General features: G+C 45.1%; 1 protein-coding gene across 2 annotated transcripts in view; it reads right to left on the bottom strand.

Annotated features, from left to right (window-relative positions):
- Positions 1-18,690, bottom strand: part of LOC139179739 (beta-glucuronidase-like) — a 22,938-nt gene extending 4,248 nt beyond the window's left edge. For both annotated transcript variants that reach the window (XM_070779978.1, XM_070779979.1), the window contains exons 1-6: positions 16,985-18,690; positions 16,589-16,767; positions 16,119-16,265; positions 13,981-14,065; positions 12,213-12,389; positions 10,305-10,440 (exon numbers count right to left, since the gene is read on the bottom strand). In XM_070779978.1, the coding sequence (XP_070636079.1) occupies positions 10,305-10,440; positions 12,213-12,389; positions 13,981-14,065; positions 16,119-16,265; positions 16,589-16,767; positions 16,985-17,119 (859 nt within the window). In that variant the 5' untranslated portion in view covers positions 17,120-18,690. The remainder of the gene's footprint in view (positions 1-10,304; positions 10,441-12,212; positions 12,390-13,980; positions 14,066-16,118; positions 16,266-16,588; positions 16,768-16,984) is intronic.

Here is an 18,690-nt window from a genome sequence, read left to right as displayed (position 1 = left end):
CATGGCAACTCACTCCAGAATTCTTGCCTGGAGAATCCCATGGATAGAGGATGCTGGTGGGCTACAGTCCATGGGGTCACAAAGAGTCTGACATGACTTAGCAACTAAACAAAAATAGTTGAATTACAGTGTTGTGTTAATTTTGTGTTAATAGTTGTGTACACTTTGTATATAGCAAAGTAACTGTACATCTATATATACAACATATATATACATTCCTTTTCATATTACTTTCCATTATGGTTTGTCTCTGGATATTGAATATAGTTTCCCATGCTGTACAGTAGGACTTTATTGTTTTATTGATTCTACATATACCAGTTTGCATCTGCTACTCCCAAAGTCTCAACCCAGACCTCTCCTACCCACTGTCCCCTTAGCAGCCATCAGTCTCTTCTCTATGTGCCTGATTCTGTTTCATAGATTCATCTGCATTGATGTATCTTTTGACTGATCTTTCTGCTTTTTTATAAGAACCCTTGTGATTACATTGGAACCACCTGAATAAACCAAGATAATCTTGTCGCAATGTCCTTAACTTAATCACATCTTCACTTTTTATCATGTTAAGTACCAGGGATTATTCAGTACCAGTTGCAAGTTCCAGGGATTATTAATCAGCTTACTACATTCTGTCTGGCTCTCAAAGATTTATGTCTGTCCCACATGCAATGTGCATTCACTCCATCCCAAGATCCCCCAAAGTCTCAACTCATTACAGCATCAGCTCAAGTTCAAACTTAAGTCCCATATCTCATCATTTAAAATGGGTATGAATGAGATTTTGAGTATGACCCATCCTGGGGCAAAATTCCTCGATATCCATGAACCTGTGATTGTGGTGAGGATTAAATGAGTTCATACATAAAAATTCAAGAAATAAGAGGACTTCTGTGGTGGTCAGTGGTTAAGAATCTGCCTTCCAATGAAGGGGATGTGGGTTTGATCTCTAGCCAGGGAAGTAAGATCCCACATGCCTCAGGGGAACTACTGAGCCACAACTACTGAGCCCACGTGCTCCAACAAAAGATCCCCACATGCTTCAGTGAAGATCACTCACGCCACAAGTAAGACCCAAGGCAATCAAATAAATATATATTGAAAAAAATAGCCTTTTAAAAAATTCCAGAAATAAATTATCTGCTACTAAAATATGCCGTTTCCTAAAACAGGAACAGGATAACAGTTATAGACATTTCAGTTAAAAAAGACAAAAGGGAAATTCCCTTGTGCTCCAGTGGCTAAGACTCCATGCTCCCAATGCAGGGGACCCAGGCTCAATCCCTGGTCAGGGAACTAGATCCTAAATGCTCCAACTAAAAGATCCTTCATGCTTCAATAAGATCTAAGATTCTGCATGTTGCAACTAAGACTTGGTACAGCCAAATAAGTAAATAAATATATAGTTTTTAAAAGTCTCTGGGCTTTTCTTCAGGAAGGGAGGACAAAATAAATTTATGGGTTTGCTAATCTAATGTTCTGCTAATCTTGAAAAATACTGATTCTGATGAATTTTGGTATGAAGCAGAATTACAGTTAAACACATTTAACTTAAAAACATTGAGAGGCAAAATATCATATATTGCATAATTTATATAAAACATCCGGATTAGCTAAATCTGGAGAAAAAAAATTAGTGGTGGCTTAGGGCCGACTGGGAGGGGCAGAAGGATAGATAACTAAAAGGCACACAGGGTTTCTTTTTGAGGTGATGAAAATAATGATGGTCGTACATATACATGAATATACTAAAGTTCATACTGAGAAATTTGTATATTTCCTATTAAATCATTTCTTATTAAAAAAAGTTATATACTTTAAATGGATGAATTATGTATGTGAATTATATCTCAATAAAGACATGTTTAAAGACATTATAAATCAACTATACCACAATAAAAATTTTTAACAAACTGTTTAAAAAACAAACCCTATGATGCTCTTGGCTGAATCTACCATGAGAAGACTATTTTCAGCAACCGAACTGTCAACACTCCAGAAAACATCAAATCCCTCTGGAAGGACACACTGTCATTGGGAAGGGCCCAGAGAGATCCTGCAGACCGACAACAGCAGGCTAGAACTCAGCCTCCTGGGAAGGAATGGGAAGGGACTCGGGTTAACAGTGCAACAGAGAGGAACCAGTTCCAGCTCACACAGTCTCTAGCCCAACACAGCACGTGATCAAGGGTGTTCCACTGGGCTTCCATCACAAGACAATGTCTGTGTGTGCTCACTTCCCCATTCGAGTCCTTATTCTGGAGAGCAGGTGTCATTGAAATCTGAAATTTCTTAGATGAAAAATCTGCAGGGCTCATATGAGGCCAGGGATTGTTTAATGGGTATCTCACGTCCTGAAAGTGATTTGCATTGACCTTAAATCAGATTCATCTGCTTTGATCCAATAAGCCACACAGTTAAAAAATCAGGATATCAGGGACTTTCCTGGTGGTCCAGGCTAAGACTCCATGCTCCCAATGCAGGGTCCCATGCTAAGACTCCAATGCTCCCATGCTCCCAATGCAGGTTCTATCCCTGGTCAGGGAACTAGATCCCACATGCCACAGCGAAGTTGAAAGATCCCATGTAGAATACTGACCTAAGACCTGGCACAGGCAAATAAATGAAAATAAATATTTAAAAAATAATAATAATATCAGAAAAATCTGGATGTTATCTATGAAAAAGAAACCAGTCTTCAGGCTGTCAATAAGATCTAAGACTTGTCTAGCTATGGAAACAAGAAGATGCCAAACGATTCCCAGGACCTGTTTGTGATATCTTTAAAATACAATGAAATTTGACCTTTTTTATTTATTAAAATGTTTCTTATTATTACAATTTTTTTTGGCCACACTGTGTGACATGTGGGATCTTAATTCCCAGACCAGTGATCAAACCCATGCACCATGCACGGGACGCACAGAGTCTTAATCACTGAACTGCCAGGGGAGTCCTGAAACTTATCTATTGGAAAAATAAAATAAAAGGGAAGTCTCACACATGTGCTCTGATCAGCTGAGTGTCTGGTTACTTGCTTGTTAGGCTCAAGGCTGTGACCCTCCCAACTTTAAAAAAAAAGAGCAAAATGGCTCTATGAGGCGGCCTTAAAATAGCTGTGAAAAGAAAAGAAGCAAAAAACAAAGGAGAAAAGGAAAGATATACCCCTTTGAATGGAGAGTTCCAAAGAATAGCAAGGAGAGATAAGGAAGCCTTCCTCAATGATCAGTGCAAAGAAATAGAAGAAAACAATATAATTGGAAAGACCAGAGATCTCTTCAAGAAAATTAGAGATACCAAGGGAACATTTAAAATGCTAAAATAGACTAATACCAATAAACTTATATCATGCTTATAATATTTAAAATTAGAAAATTGTAGGCAAAATATATTTCATTAACCAAGCTAGAATTTAAGAGGGAAAAAAGCAAGAGTCCAATTGTCTTGAGTATACTTATAGGCAAAAAGTGTATTTTTAAGTGAAGTATATATGCAAGCATCTCAGTAAAGTCTTCCTCAGAATAAGGAAAATACTAGGGGAGCTCTTATATTCTTGTATTCAGTCATTTCCTCTCTTTACTACTTTTATATTCCTGAATGTTTTAGTCATGATCTTAGAGCTTTGGTAGATTTTCCATGATGAAAGAGATTGTTTCAGTAAAATTTATCATATGCTTTTTATGTATTGACATTATGTGATTTTTTTCTTTCATGCTATTAATGTGATGTATCACATTGACTGATGTGCATAAATTGAATCATCCCTGCATCCTGAATGTAAATTCCACTTGATTCATGTGAATGGTCCTTTTAATATGCTGCTGACTTTGGTTTGCTGGTCTTTTTTTTTTTTTGGTTGCACTGGGTCTTAGTTGCAGCATGCGAGATCTTTTTAGTTGCCTCATGTGGGATCTAGTTCCCTGACCAGGGATCAAACCCAGGCCCTCTGCATTAGGAGCTCAGTCTTACCCACTGGACCACCAGGGAAGTTCCGGTTTGCTAGTATTTTATTGACAGTTTTTGCATCGATATTGATCAGAGTATTGACCTGTAGTTTTCTGGTACTGTCTTTCTTTTTGCTTTGGTATCAGGGTCATGCTGGCTTCATAAGATGAGTCTGGCCTCGTCACATATTTTGGAAGACCTTGGGGAAGATTGGTACAAAGGTAACCATTTTAAAGAGTACACTCAGTGACATGTAGTGCACTTGCAGTGTTGCGCATCCGTCACCTCATCTAGTGGCAGAACATTTTGATTACCACAAAGGAGGTACTGTACTCATTAAGCAACTTATATGCAGAGTACATCATGAGAAACGCTGGGCTGGAAGAAGCACAAGCTGGAATCAAGATTGCCGGGAGAAATATCAATAAGCTCAGATATGCAGATGACACCACCCTTATGGCAGAAAGTGAAGAGGAACTAAAAAGCCTCTTGGTGAAAGTGAAAGAGGAGAGTGAAAAAGTTGGCGTAAAGCTCAACATTCAGAAAACGAAGATCATGGCATCTGGTCCCATCACTTCATAGGAAATAGATGGGGAAACAGTGGAAACAGTGGCAGACTTCATTTTTTTGGGCTCCAAAATCACTGCAGATGGTGACTGCAGCCATGAAATTAAGACACTTACTCCTTGGAAGGAAAGTTATGACCAACCTAGATAGCATATTCAAAAGCAGACACATCACTTTGCCAACAAGGTCCATCTAGTCAAGGCTATGGTTTTTCCAGTGGTCATGTATGGATGTGAGAGTTGGACTGTGAAGAAGGCTGAGCGCCGAAGAATTGATGCTTTTGAACTGTGGTGTTGGAGAAGACTCTTGAGAGTCCCTTGGACTGCAAGGAGATCCAACCAGTCCATTCTGAAGGAAATCAGTCCTGGGATTTCTTTGGAAGGACTGATGCTAAAGCTGAAACTCCAGTACTTTGGCCACCTCATGTGAAGTGTTGACTCATTGGAAAAGACTCTGATGCTGGGAGGGATTGGGGGCAGGAGGAGAAGGGGACGCCAGAGGATGAGATGGCTGGATGGCATCACTGACTCGATGGACATGAGTCTGAGTGAACTCCGAGAGTTGGTGATGGACAGGGAGGCCTGGCGTGCTGCAATTCATGGGGTCGCAAAGAGTCGGACATGACTGAGCCACTGAACTGAACTGAACTGAACTGAATGGGTTTATTATGTTTCAATGAATGAATGCATATTTAAATAATTTCTCAGTTTGTAACTTCTAATACAGTAAATACCAAAATATCAAATACAGATATAACCCACATAAACAAAGCCTTTTAGGGGTATTCAATAATTATTAAAAGTATAAAGGGGTTCTCCTATCAAAAAGTTTGAAAATCAGTGCTTTTGACCAGTTCCCCCCCCCAAAAAAAAACCCAAATCACAAATCAGACAAAATTTTATAAATGGGTGAGATAAAGTAGAAATAGAACAAACAATCCTAATGTCTTCGTGGAATCAGAAGAGACCCTGAATAGCCAAAGCAATCTTGAGAAAGAAGAACAAAGCTGGAGGCATCACAGTCTTTGACTTTAAACTATACAAAAAGCTACAGCAATCAAATCAGTATGGCAGTTGCATAAAAAGAGACACACAGATCAATGAAACAGAACAGAGGGCCCAGAAATAAACCCACATATGTATGGCCAATTAATTTATGATAAAAGAGCCAAGAATATACAATGGGGAAAGAATAGTCTCTTCAGTAAATGATGTTGGGAAAACTGGACAACCGCATCAAAAGAATGAAACTAGACCACTATATACACCACACATAAAAATTAACTCAAAATGCATTAAAGACTTGAATGTAAGAACTGAAGCCATAAACTCTAGAAGAAAACATATGTAGTAAGTTCCCTGACATTAGTCCTGGCAATGATTTTTTGGATTTAACACCAAAAGCAAAGGCAATGAAAGCAAAAATAAACAAGTGGGACTACGTTAAACTAAGCAGCTGCTTCTGGGCAAAAAAAAAACATCAAAAAAATAAAATGAAAAGGCAACCTACTGAATGGGAGAAAATATTTCCAAATCATGTATCTGATGAGGACTTAATACCCAAAATACATAAAGAACTCATACAGTGCAATAGCAAAAAAATCAAACAATCTGATTGTTTAAATGGGCAGAGGAACTCTAAGTAGACATTTTTCCAAAGAAGACACAGTTGGTCAATAGGTATTTGAAGGTGTTCAACATCACTAGTCATAGGGAAATGCAAATCAAAACCACAGTGAGATATCACCTCACACCTGTTAGAATGGCTACAAAAAGACAAGAAATGAGTGTTGGTAAAGATGTGGAGAAGAGAACACTTGCTGGTGGGAGTGCTTTTTGGTGTAGCCACTATGGAAAACAGTATGGAGCTTTCTTAAGCAACTAAAAATAGAACCACCACATGATCTGGCAGTTCTACGACTGGGTATTTATCTGAAGAAAACAAAAACACTAACTGAAAAGACAGTACCCTTATCCTCACTGTAGCGTTATTTACAACAGCCAAGACATGGAGACAAACTAAAACGTCCATCAGCGGGTGAATGGGTAAAGAAAACGTGGCATATAACAGGTTATTCAACCATAAAAAAGAAGGGAAGTTTGCTGTGTGTAACACCATGGATAGAATTTCAGGGCCTTATGCTAAATGAAACAAGTCAGAAAAAGATAGAGACTGTATGATCTCACTTATATGTGAGATCTAAAACAACAAATAACAAATGAACAAAAAAACTGAGTTCATGGATATAGAGAATAGATTGGTGGTTGCCTCAGGGAGGGAGTGAGCAAAATTGGTGAAGGGAGTCAAAAGGTACAAATTTCCAGTTATAAAATGAATAAACCCTGAGGGTGTAATGTACAGTATGCTGGCTACAGTTAAGAATATTGTATATTTAAAAGTAGCTAGGTAAGTGGCTCTTCAAAGTTCTCATCACAAGAAAAAAAATGTTTGTACCTGTGTACGGTGATGGTTGTTAACTGGACTTATTATGGTGATCGTTTTGCAATATATGCAAATATCAAGTCAATGCATTGTACACCTAAAATGATATCTCAATTCTACCTCAATAAAAGAAATAATATACCTTTCAATAAATTATATTTTTAATTTATTTTAAAATAAATTATATTTTTTAAAGATTCCATGGCTGTAACTTTTTTTAAAATAAGAAATTAACACATGTTGGTGAGGATGTGGAGATTTGGGAACCCTTGTTTACTGCTGGTGGATAAAAAGGTGCAGTCACTGAGGAAAACAATTTGTTAGTTCCTCAAAAAGTGAAACATGTTACGATAGCCAGGACATGGAAGCAACCTAGTTGTCCATCAGCAGACGAATGGATCAGAAAGCTGTGGTACATATACACAATGGAATATTACTCAGCTATTAAAAAGAATGCATTTGAATCAGTTCTAATGAGGTGGATGAAACCAGAGCCTATTATACAGAGTGAAGTAAGTCAGAAAGAAAAACACCAATACAGTATATTAACACGTATATATAGAATTTAGAAAGATAGTAACGATGACCCTATATGTGAGGCAGCAAAAGAGACACAGATGTAAAGAACAGTTTTTTGGACTCTGTGGGAGAAGGCAAGGGTGGGATGATTTGAGAGAATAGCATTGAAACATGTATATTATCATATGTGAAACAGATTGCCAGTCCAGGTACGACGCATGAGACAGGGTGCTCAGGGCTGGTGCACTGGGATGACCCTGAGGGATGGGATGGGGAGGGAGGTGGGGGGAAGGGTTCAGGATGGGGAACATATGTACACCCATGGCTGATTCATGTGACTGTATGGCAAAAACCACCACAATATTGTAATTAGCCTCCAATTAAAATAAATTTTAAAAAAAGTTTAAAAATGTGAAACATGGAATTACCATATGATTCAGCAATTCCATTCCTAGGTATATACCCCAAATATTTGAAAACAGGTATTCAAGCAAGTACAAGTACTTGTTTACAACAGCACCATTCACAATAGCCAAAAGGTAAAAACAACTCAATACTCAAAACATGCTATATCCATACAAAGGAATGAAGTGCTAATACATGCTACAACACAGATGAGGCTTGAATAATTATGCTAAGTGAAAAATGCCAGACACAAAAGATCACATCCAAATGAGAATTTCAGGACAGACAGATCCATAGAGACAGAAAGTAGGCTAGTGGTTGCCAGAGGCTAGGGGAGGGGGGTAGTGAGGAGTGACTGCTTCAGTTCAGTTCAGTTCAGTCACTCAGTCGTGTCCCACTCTTTGCAACCCCATGAATCGCAGCACGCCAGGCCTCCCTGTCCATCCCCAACTCCCGGAGTTCACTCAGACTCTCGTCCATCGAGTCAGTGATGCCATCCAGCCATCTCATCCTCTGTCGTCCCCTTCTCCTCCTGCCCCCAATCCCTCCCAGCATCAGAGTCTTTTCCAATGAGTCAGCACTTCACATGAAGTGGCCAAAGTACTGGAGTTTCAGCTTTAGCATCAGTCCTTCCAAAGAAATCCCAGGGCTGATCTCCTTCACAATGGACTGGTTGGATCTCCTTGCAGTCCAAGGAACTCTCAAGTCTTCTCCAACACCACAGTTCAAAAGCATCAATATGCTATCTAGGTTGGTCATAACTTTCCTTCCAAGGAGTAAGCATCTTTTAATTTCATGGCTGCAGTCACCATCTGCAGTGATTTTGGACCCCCCAAAATAAAGTCTGACACTGTTTCCACTGTTTCCCCATCTATTTCCCATGAAGTGATGGGACCAGATGCCATGATCTTCCTTTTCTGAATGTTGAGCTTTAAGCCAGCTTTTTCACTTTCCTCTTTCACCTTCATCAAGAGGCTTTTTAGTTCCTCTTCACTTTCTGCCATAAGGGTGGTGTCATCTGCATATCTGAGCTTATTGATATTTCTCCCGGCAATCTTGATTCCAGCTTGTGCTTCTTCCAGCCCAGCGTTTCTCATCATGTACTCTGCATATAAGTTAAATAAGCAGGGTGACAATATACAGCCTTGACGTACTCCTTTTCCTATTTGGAACCAGTCTGTTGTTCCATGTCCAGTTCTAACCATTGCTTCCTGACCTGCATACAGATTTCTCAAGAGGCAGGTCAGGTGGTCTGGTATTCCCACCTCTTTCAGAATTTTCCACAGTTTATTGTGATCCACACAGTCAAAGGCATTGGCATATAAAGCAGAAATAGATGTTTTTCTGTAACTCTCTTGCTTTTTTGATGATCCAATGGATGTTGGCAATTTGATCTCTGGTTCCTCTGCTTTTTCTAAAACCAGCTTGAACAACTGGAAGTTCACGGTTCACGTATTGCTGACGCCTGGCTTGGAGAATTTTGAGCATTACTTTACTAGCGTGTGAGATGAGTGACTGCTTCAGTTCAGTTCAATTCATAGTGAAGGCTTGTGTTCTCTTTCTTTTTCCTCTTTCACTCTTACCATTCTGATTTTCTTTCTTTTATCTTTTTTTGGCCATGCTGCGTGGCATGAGGAATCTTAGTTCTCTGACCAGAGTTCAAACCCATGCTCCCTGAATTGGGAGTGCAGTCTTAACCACTGGACCACCAGGAAGCACTCCCCCCCATTCTGATTTTTAACTGAACTTTAACCTTCCAAAAACTTGTCTTTGCCCAAAAGTAATAAAAGGTAGTTCCCACTGTTATCAGTTCTTCCCTACCTTCCCCAGCTTGCTCTCCTCAATTTACAATATATCAAGAAGCTAGTAACCTAGAGGGGTAAAAAGATACAGGAAACGTTCATTTGGAAGTTTCTCATTGTTCTCACTTGAGAAAGTACAGACCACGTTCACTCTGAAAGCTTTTAAACACTCCTACATTCAAAACCATTTGATGATACTTATCTGTATTTGGTGAACCTGTCTTTCATAAGCAAATCATATAAAACAGACTGAAATGTCTTAGGTTTCTCAGGCTTTGTACCTTACCCTAGAATCACGAGTGTATCCCAGTAAATCCAATTCAAGATCCACTTTTTCCTCACACTGTTGTGAAACACAGAGGAGAGCTGGCCACCTCTGCCTTGAGACGGATGCCTCTCCCATTTACTTCAGAAACTGATTTGCATTACTTGCAGCACACAAGTAATCAGCTGCTTGCTCAACACAACTGACTTTATCCTAGGAAATCCTCTGTGTAGCCTGCTTTGATGATATCAGCCTTCCCCTGCTCGTTTCCAGGGTTCTTAGAACCAAATGTCCTGAACTAACACACCCACCAGAAACAATGAGAAGGGATACATCCCATGCACCCAAATGCCACTTACACTGGTTAGTCATGAAATCGGCAAAATTCCAGATGAGCTCGCCAACCACATATTCTTTGCGTTTTTGGTCCAGAACCGCATGATACTGCTGGAGCAGGCCTTTCTGGTACTCTTCACTGAACATCAGTGGTGGATCCTGGAATTCAAGGCAGAGACAGAAGTTAGGAGTCACAACCAGTAAAACTGTAAACATTAGATAAAAATAAAGACCCATGTATTGACGACCCAAATATCTGTCCTTGTGGTGGGCTACAGTGCCTGCAGGACTTGCTGATACTGGTGGAGGGCCAAGCTAGTGTGTGATATAACCCAGGGTTTAAAAAAAAAAAAAAAGGATTAAAAAAAAAACCCTTAATTAGTAACTGCTTCATTAATAAACAGGATATATATATATATATATATATATATATATATATTTTTTTTTTTTTGGCCATACTGAGCGGCTGGTGGAATCCTAGTTCCTCAACCAGGAATTGAACCTGGACCCTCAGCAGTGAAAGTGCAAGTTCTAGCCACTGGACAACTAGGGAATTCCCATTAAAGAGAATTTAATATTTGCTTTACTTTTTTCCACCTCTATTCCCCACTGCAGTCTTACAACTGAACTACACTAGGAATAAAAGTACGTCTCTGGATAATAAATTTAAAACCCAAGGCTGAAGTAGCTGCCAATGCATAATTTGAGCACTGGCGTGACTCAGCTTTAACTTCACACCAATTCCCCTGTATCTCATCTAGGTAAGGAGCTGCTGTTTAGCCCATTGACTATTCAACAAATCATTATTTAGCATCTGCTTATATGCCAGGCATTAGGGACAAAGTAACAAACTAGAAATATAGGGTCCCTGTCCTCATGGGCTTTACAATCTGGCAAGACACAAGCTCGAAGTGTAACAAGGGTGAATTGGGAGCATGTAGTGTGTGGGGGGCGGGTAGGAGGAGGTTAGTAGGGGGCGCAGACAGAGGCGGGGGCCACAGAAAGCTTCACTGAAGCTGAGACCTGTCAGGCGAGGAGGGGAAAAGCAGAGGCCACATCTATGGACTCAGCCTCCGGAGAAGAGCTCACGTCTGTCATGTGCTAAGATATAATGATCTTTGAGGTGTTCTTAGAGCTTAAGGTCTGCGTTTTCATCTCATGGGAATTTGTGGGGGGTGCTGGGTCTTTGACGCACGAGGATGCAGCACTGCAGTCATCTTACAAGAGAACCAACCCCTGTTGGCTTTGGTCCTCCTTCCCAACGAGGATTAAAACGTTATTATACAAGACACACTGCAGATACCACTGTGGAGTGCTTAGGAAGCCAAGAGAAACACAATTTAATCTCCCTCCTGGAGCCCCGGGTCTGGTCAAGGAGAGAACGAAAGAGAGCATGACAGCTCACGGTGTTCCTCTGCCCAGCTAGGTGGGGTCCTCCTCCCCAAAGAGTGGACACCTGAGCTGAAGCATGACCGCTGAGTCAAGTTCCATCAGCTGGGGTTATGGAGCTAAGAAGGGCTTCCTGGGCAGAAGGAAGAGGCCAGGCCAGCACAGGAGCCACCAAACAGAACAGACTAGGATCTGGGACTGAAGGCCTGGGAGAGGGCAGAGGACGCGGACAGCCCTGAGCACAGATTACGGCTTCATCCTGTGGGGTCAGGGAAAGCCAGGGACAGGACAAGGCTTGGATTTGTTCCAGGGACCACTTGGGCAGCTTGTGGGAGGCTATCTGAGGACCACGCACATGGAACAGAGGCTGAGTCCGGGCCGGCCGTGTGGAGAGGCAGCTTAGGGAAAGCCTGGTTAGCTGTGGGAGGTGGCCAGGACAAGGGAGGGACGGGGAAAGAGGCAGATCTCTAGTCTGGGGCCGTGATGACTGACATCACTGTCCGAGAGAGGGAAAAAATAACTCCCATCTTCGATGCACTTACCTCATGAAACCCTTCAATGGCATCTGCTCCGTACTCACTCTGAATCATCAGCTTCTGATAGGCCTTATACAAGTTCTCGAACTGGGTTGCCAACTGCAGCTGAATCACCTCCATGTGCCCATAGTCGTGGTACCAGGAGTAGTAACTGTTCACACAGATGATGTCCACGTACGGCGCCTGCAAGAGCATGGGGAGAGGCCACCAACCAGGAGAGTGGAGGACTCACACTCGGGGTGCTTCTGGCAGAGGAAGTAAGGAGTGAGTGCGGAAAGTGCGTTAGATGCGCACGTGTAGGAAATAATAGTCAGAAGGGACCTGAATGGAGCGAGTGAAGGGAGCAAGCCTCTCGTTCTGGGCCGGCACCCCTGACCTGGCTGCAGCTGGGCTCTGGGGAGGGCGATGAGAGGCAGAGCTGGCCCCAGGGAGCCCATCCAGACTGGACTTCCTTCAACCCTAGGTGGTGCTCCTGTCACTAGTCATCCCCTTGGCCCAACTGAGGGCCGAAGGCAGTTTTCCCCTCACAGAGCCTCCCAAGTCCCCTTTATGAGCTACTGTCATGGGCCCTGAAGAGATTGGACAGTTCCCTCCTGGGAGGGCAGCCCGGGTTGGGGGCAGCACCGCCGGGAATCTGAGCAATGTGCTGCTCGGTGGACCCCAAAGCTCACCTGAACCCATGCTCGCCTGCAGAGTCTGTACTGGGACCCACGTGGTCCATCTCTCCCAGGGGGCTGCAGCACCCTTCTGAGCTTGGGGCGGAAAGATGCCGCTGGGAAGCAGTACCTCTGTGTGGGCATGTGACCACACTCACACATCCCAGTGGGTGAGCCTGGCAACCTTCTGGGGGACCAGCACAGGCTCCCCTGCCCACTAGAGCAGGAAGGCATGCCACTGAGACTTTGAGACGCCCAGGTCGCCTGTGCCCTGCTGGTGTTCCACCACAGTCGTGTTCCTTTGAAGGGATGGCCCCGGATCACTAGGGCTGCAAACCGTCGGGTCCACGTGAAAACGACAGTGCTCACACTTACACGTGAACACAGTGCTTTCTTATCCGCTCTTTCTCGAGAGGATTTCGCTTTCTGGAGCACTTCTTAGTACTGGTCTCAGTTCCCTAGTGAGGCATCTTCTTGCTCCTGTTTTATAGCTTTTGCGCAACAACTCAACACAGTTTCTGAGGGGCTGCTGTGCCCAGGGACTACGAGAAGAGCCATGGGGTCCAACCGGCTGGGTGAGCCTCTCCCTTCAATTTTCAGTCCCCCTGACACTGGATCTCAGCAGTGGTTCCCAAAGCCGAATGATGCCTGGAATCACTGAGGAGTTTTTTAAAAACTCAGATTCCTATCCTGGACATTATAAATCAGAATCACAAAATCCTGACCTCTGTACTTTCAAAAAGCTTCCCTTTGTGGCTCCAATGATCAGCCAAGTTGGAGAAACACAAGTGAATGATGACTTTAAGCTCCCTTAAACCTCTGCCCCTTTCTGAGCATATTAAACTTGGGGGCATAAAATTAAATCAAAGTGCAGAGAAATCGATGAGTTGAGAATGAACTGAGAAGGAATTTGACCTCCCTATGCCTGACCTCCTTAGCGTCAAGAAGCTACACTGCCTGGCAAATCACTCCCTGGCAGCTCTCTTTAACCCAAAGAGCGTCTATGGAAATGGTCAGACTGGCTGCTCGTGGTCCCTCCCAGCAGCTCATGTCAGCAAGCATCAGGGCAGGACAAGAGGACAGGCAGAAGGAAGATGTGCAGAGACCCCCAGGCTCACCCCCAGGTCTGCTTCATAGTTGGTGTTGGTCACAAAGGTCACGGGCCGGGAGGGGTCCAGGGTTTTAGTGTGGGCAATCAGTGTCCTGTTCACGGAGGGCAGAAGACACGGTGCCGTCAGTCAGGGGAGGGCCTCAGGTTCCCCTCCTGAATCCTCTCCTTCCCATCTTCCCAGACAGAACACCCCCAAGACAGGGCTCTCCTCCCTGCCTTCTAGGGCATTTCAGGTAAGCAAACGTGCTCCTCGAGACATCATGTTCCCTGACATCATTCTCTCTTCCTCCCTCCCCAGATCTTAGCCCCCTACCCGTCCACCAAAGGGGGCCATCCTCAAGAGAGGAGAGGCACAGCTGAGATCTTTGACCTGGGCGCTGCCAAAAGCAAGTTTCCTCATCTCCGACAAAACTAGGATGTTGTGCAGGTTAGGATGAGTATTAATGTAACACATCACTAGGGAGTGTGTCCTGGGAGGCAAGCTGTGCACTGGGCACTCACTAGAGACTTAAATACATGTATTGGCTTGGCCAGAAAGTTCATTCGAGTTTTTGAACAATGTTATGAAAAAACCCAAATGAACTTTTTGCCCAACCCGACCTCCAGCTGTGTGTCCAGAGCTCGTCTTTGCCCAGGAAGGTCCACTACTCAGAGCCTCCATCCAGGACAGGGGGATGCAGGCAGTGTCTCCTAGGGAGTATTTCCATGGCCTCTGCTGCCTCCGCAGTAAGTGAAATCATTCCCCATGCCCAGCTATGCTAAAATTGCAGGATGGCAAGAAAGAGAAGAAACCAAGGACCACGCCAGGAGGCTGGGCCACTGTGGGGAGATGGCCCCTCTGTGAGGTTTCTGCCCAGGACAATGCCTGGGGGGTGGCGGAAGATACTGGTATGCAGTGAACGGACAATGAACTTCAGGTGACCTGGTCCTGTCTAACAACGTAACTTTAGAATAGTCAGAATATGCACGTCTTTGAAAATCTGTTTATAATTATATGCCTAGGTAAGTCGGCTTTATAAAGCTTAAATCCCCTTTACAGGTGAACTCAAAAGCATTGCAAAGTGGTTTTGTGCAGTTCTAACATGTACTAAATTTCCCAGGAATGGGGACAGCATAAATATCAAGGGAAGACACAGGTGGCTTAGTGGTAAAGAACCCGCCTGCTAAGTGGAAGACGCAGGTTGATCCCTGGGTCAGGAAGATCCCCTGGAGAAGGAAATGGCAACCCACTCCAGTATTCTTGCCTGGGAAATCCCAAGGACAGAGGAGCCTGGTGGGCTACAGCCCATGAGGTTGCAAAGAGTCGGACACGACTTAAGGACTAAACAATAACAGCAGGGCTTGGTTTTGACTGGAGCTCTGTCGGCCATTGCTCAGTGCCTCAGAAAAGGGCAGAACAGAGGGAAATGCTGCTCGCAGCACCACAGTTGCTGGCTATGCTTTCCAGCCCTATATCAGCTTCTGTAGCTCTGTTTTCAGGGAGTTTCCCAGAAGGTGCAAGCGCCTGACCCATTCAATGGCCCTTCTGGAGAGTCAGGTCACAGATTTATGTATTCTTTGACAACTGTCTCTTCCTTATGTCAGTCAGGCCACGTCACTATCTTTTTTCTTTAATTTGAAGTTTTATGTAGCAGCAGGTAGGCTCCCCACTCCAGTAGTCTTGCCTGGAAAATCCCATGGACGGAGCAGCCTGGTAGGCTGCAGTCCATGGGGTCGCAGGAGTCGGACACGACTGAGCGACTTCACTTTCACTTTTCACTTTCATGCATTGGAGAAGGAAATGGCAACCCACTCCATGTTCTTGCCTGAGGAATCCCAGGGACAGAGGAGCCTAGTGGGCTGCTGTCTATGGGGTCGCACAGAGTCGGACACGACTGAAGCGACTTAGCAGCAGCAGCAGCAGGTAGGTTAACTCTGCATTTCATTTCAGGTGTGACAAGGAGACACTCGTCTGAAATCATAATCTGGGTGGGTGAGTATCTTGTCCCCTGAATTGACCAGGGATGGATGCACCTGGGCTGGAAGCAGCCCACACCCACTGCCAGGCCCACTGACACTCTCCCATGGCTGCCAGGCAAGGCTGAGCTGGGCCAGCAGGCTGCGGTCTCAACGGGGACCCGGACCAGGCAAGGCAGGAGCACTCACTTGAAGTAGTAACCAGCCGGTTTCAGGAAGGAAGCGGGCTCATTGGCCAAGGACCACATTACAACGGCCGGGTGATTCTTGTCCCTGCGGATCATTTCCTCCATCACCTCCAGGTGGTGTTGCAGAGACACGTTGCTGAAGCTCTCGCTGCAGGCCAGGGGAGGAGAGGGAACAGGTCAGTCTGATTTTCTTTCCCTCTAGTAGAAACTCTGGGCTTCCCTGATGACTCAGTGGTAAACAACCCGCCTCCCAACGTAGGAAACACAAGTTCGATCCTTGGGTCGGGAAGATCCCCAGAAGAAGGAAAATGGCAACCCACTCTCGTATTCTGGCCTGGAGAATCCCAAGGACAGAGGAGTCTGATGGGCTACAGTCCATAGGGTCCCAGAGTCAGACATGACTGAGCGACAGCATGCACGCACAGGCTGTGGAACTGGGGGTGTCGCCCAGTGCAGGCAGCCGGCACTCACGCCAGCACGATGCCCACACCAGGGCTCTCGTCGATGACCACGACCCCGTAGCGGTCACAGGGCTGCAGCACCTCCTCCGCGTAGGGGTAGTGGCTAGTGCGGAAAGCGTTGACGCCCAGCCAGCGAAGCAGGTTGAAGTCCTTCACCAGCAGCGGCCAGTCAAAGCCCTTCCCTCGAATCTGGAGGACAGCAGAGACGGATGAGCCCCTGCCCTCGACTCCATCCCAGACACGTTTCGTCCAAGAGCCGGGACCGCCGGAGTCACCCCATCAGCCCGCTATCCAGGCCAAGCACAGGCAGTGGTTTGGGGCGCTTGGCTCTGAGCTGCCCTCAGCCACTCCAGGGGCTGCAGGGAAGGGGATGGTAAGAAACAGGGACCCAGGAGCCCCTACTCACGTCTGCATCCTCATGCTTGTTGACCCCTCGGAAATAGAACGGCTTCCCATTGATGAGGAACTGGCTCTCGGTGACGGCCACGGTGCGGATCCCCACCAGGAGGGTGTAGAAGTCAGACACGGGCCCCACGGCCATCTGCGCCGTCAGCTTCACCTGCGAAATCGAGCACTGGGCGTGAGGATTCCAGACCACCCTACCAGCAACTCACCAATGTCTTTCATGGACTCATTTAATTTTTACGACTCCATGAAGCAGACCCAGTGACTCACTCACTCACTCACTCACTCAAGGGTGCGCAGGGAACAGCGCATGGCGTTCTAGGCGCTGGGAATAGAGCACTGAGCACGGCCTCTGCTGTCACTGAGCAGCTCTGTGTAAAGTGTGGAGAGGCGCAGGGAGCTATCTTGGGGTCAGGGAAGGCCTCTGGGGGCCAGGGCCCATGAGATACAGCCTCTGGACATCCTGGCAGAACCTGAGCCCCACAAGGAACCCACTGAACCTCTTGACCCTGAACACCTCAGGAAGAAGGCAAGGCAGGAGCGGACAGATAGCTCAGTGAGTCTGGAAGCAGCTTGGGGAAGAGCTTCCTGAAGACACAGATGGGACACGGAGCTCGGAGGAAGCGGGATTCCCTGCCCCTCACAGCTGTACGCCCAGTGGCTGGCCCATGCCCTGCCACACAGTGAGGACCCAGTAAATTCTGACTGAATGAATGGATAACTTTCTGATGACACCAACAGCAAGGACGCTTGTGTCCCAGGTCTGGTGGGAGCAGAAGTTCTTTCTCAGGGCAGCGGGCACCGGAGTTTCCATGGAAAGGGGTGTGCCCAGGGCCACAGCCAGCCTGGGGCAAGAAGGATAGCCAGAAATGAGACCCTGACTAAGAGGAAGATGATCAACTGACTGCCACCGGGAGGAAGGCTGGCCGGGGAGCCGGGGCCGCTTTGCGGAGGAAACTGTGAGTGGGGCACGTGCCCGGCTCCCCCGCCCCTTTCTTCCTGTGATGAGGGCTGAGCGGCAAAGACTGAAAAAAGAGGAAAAGGTCAGTTTTCATTCCAATCCCAAAGAAAGGCAATGCCAAAGAATGCTCAAACTACTGCACAATTGCACTCTTCTCACATGCTAGTAAAGTAATGCTCAAAATTCTCCAAGCCAGGCTTCAGCAATATGTGAACCGTGAACTTCCAGATGTTCAAGGTGGGTTTAGAAAAGGCAGAGGAACCAGAGATCAAATTGCCAACATCCATTGGATCATCAAAAAAGCAAGAGAGTTCCAGAAAAACATCTATTTTTGCTTATTGACTATGCCAAAGCCTTTGACTGTGTGGATCACAATAAACTGTGGAAAATTCTGAAAGAGGTGGGAATACCAGACCACCTGACCTGCCTCTTGAGAAACTTATATGCAGGTCAGGAAGCAACAGTTAGAACTGGACATGGGACAACAGACTGGTTCCAAATAGGAAAAGGAGTACGTCAAGGCTGTATATTGTCACCCTGTTTATTTAACTTATATGCAGAGTACATCATGAGAAATGCTGGACTGGAAGAAACACAAGCTGGAATCAAGATTGCCGGAAGAAATATCATTAACCTCAGATATGCAGATGACACCACCCTTATGGCAGAAAGTGAAGAGGAACTCAAAAGCCTCTTGATGAAAGTGAAAGAGGAGAGTGAAAAAGTGGGCTTAAAGCTCAACATTC

The sequence above is a fragment of the Bos indicus genome, chromosome 25, assembly GCF_029378745.1.
Source record: "Bos indicus isolate NIAB-ARS_2022 breed Sahiwal x Tharparkar chromosome 25, NIAB-ARS_B.indTharparkar_mat_pri_1.0, whole genome shotgun sequence".
NCBI classification, from domain to species: Eukaryota; Metazoa; Chordata; class Mammalia; order Artiodactyla; family Bovidae; genus Bos; species Bos indicus.
Note: the sequence above shows the minus strand (reverse complement) of the source record. Positions and strands in the feature narration are given on the sequence as shown.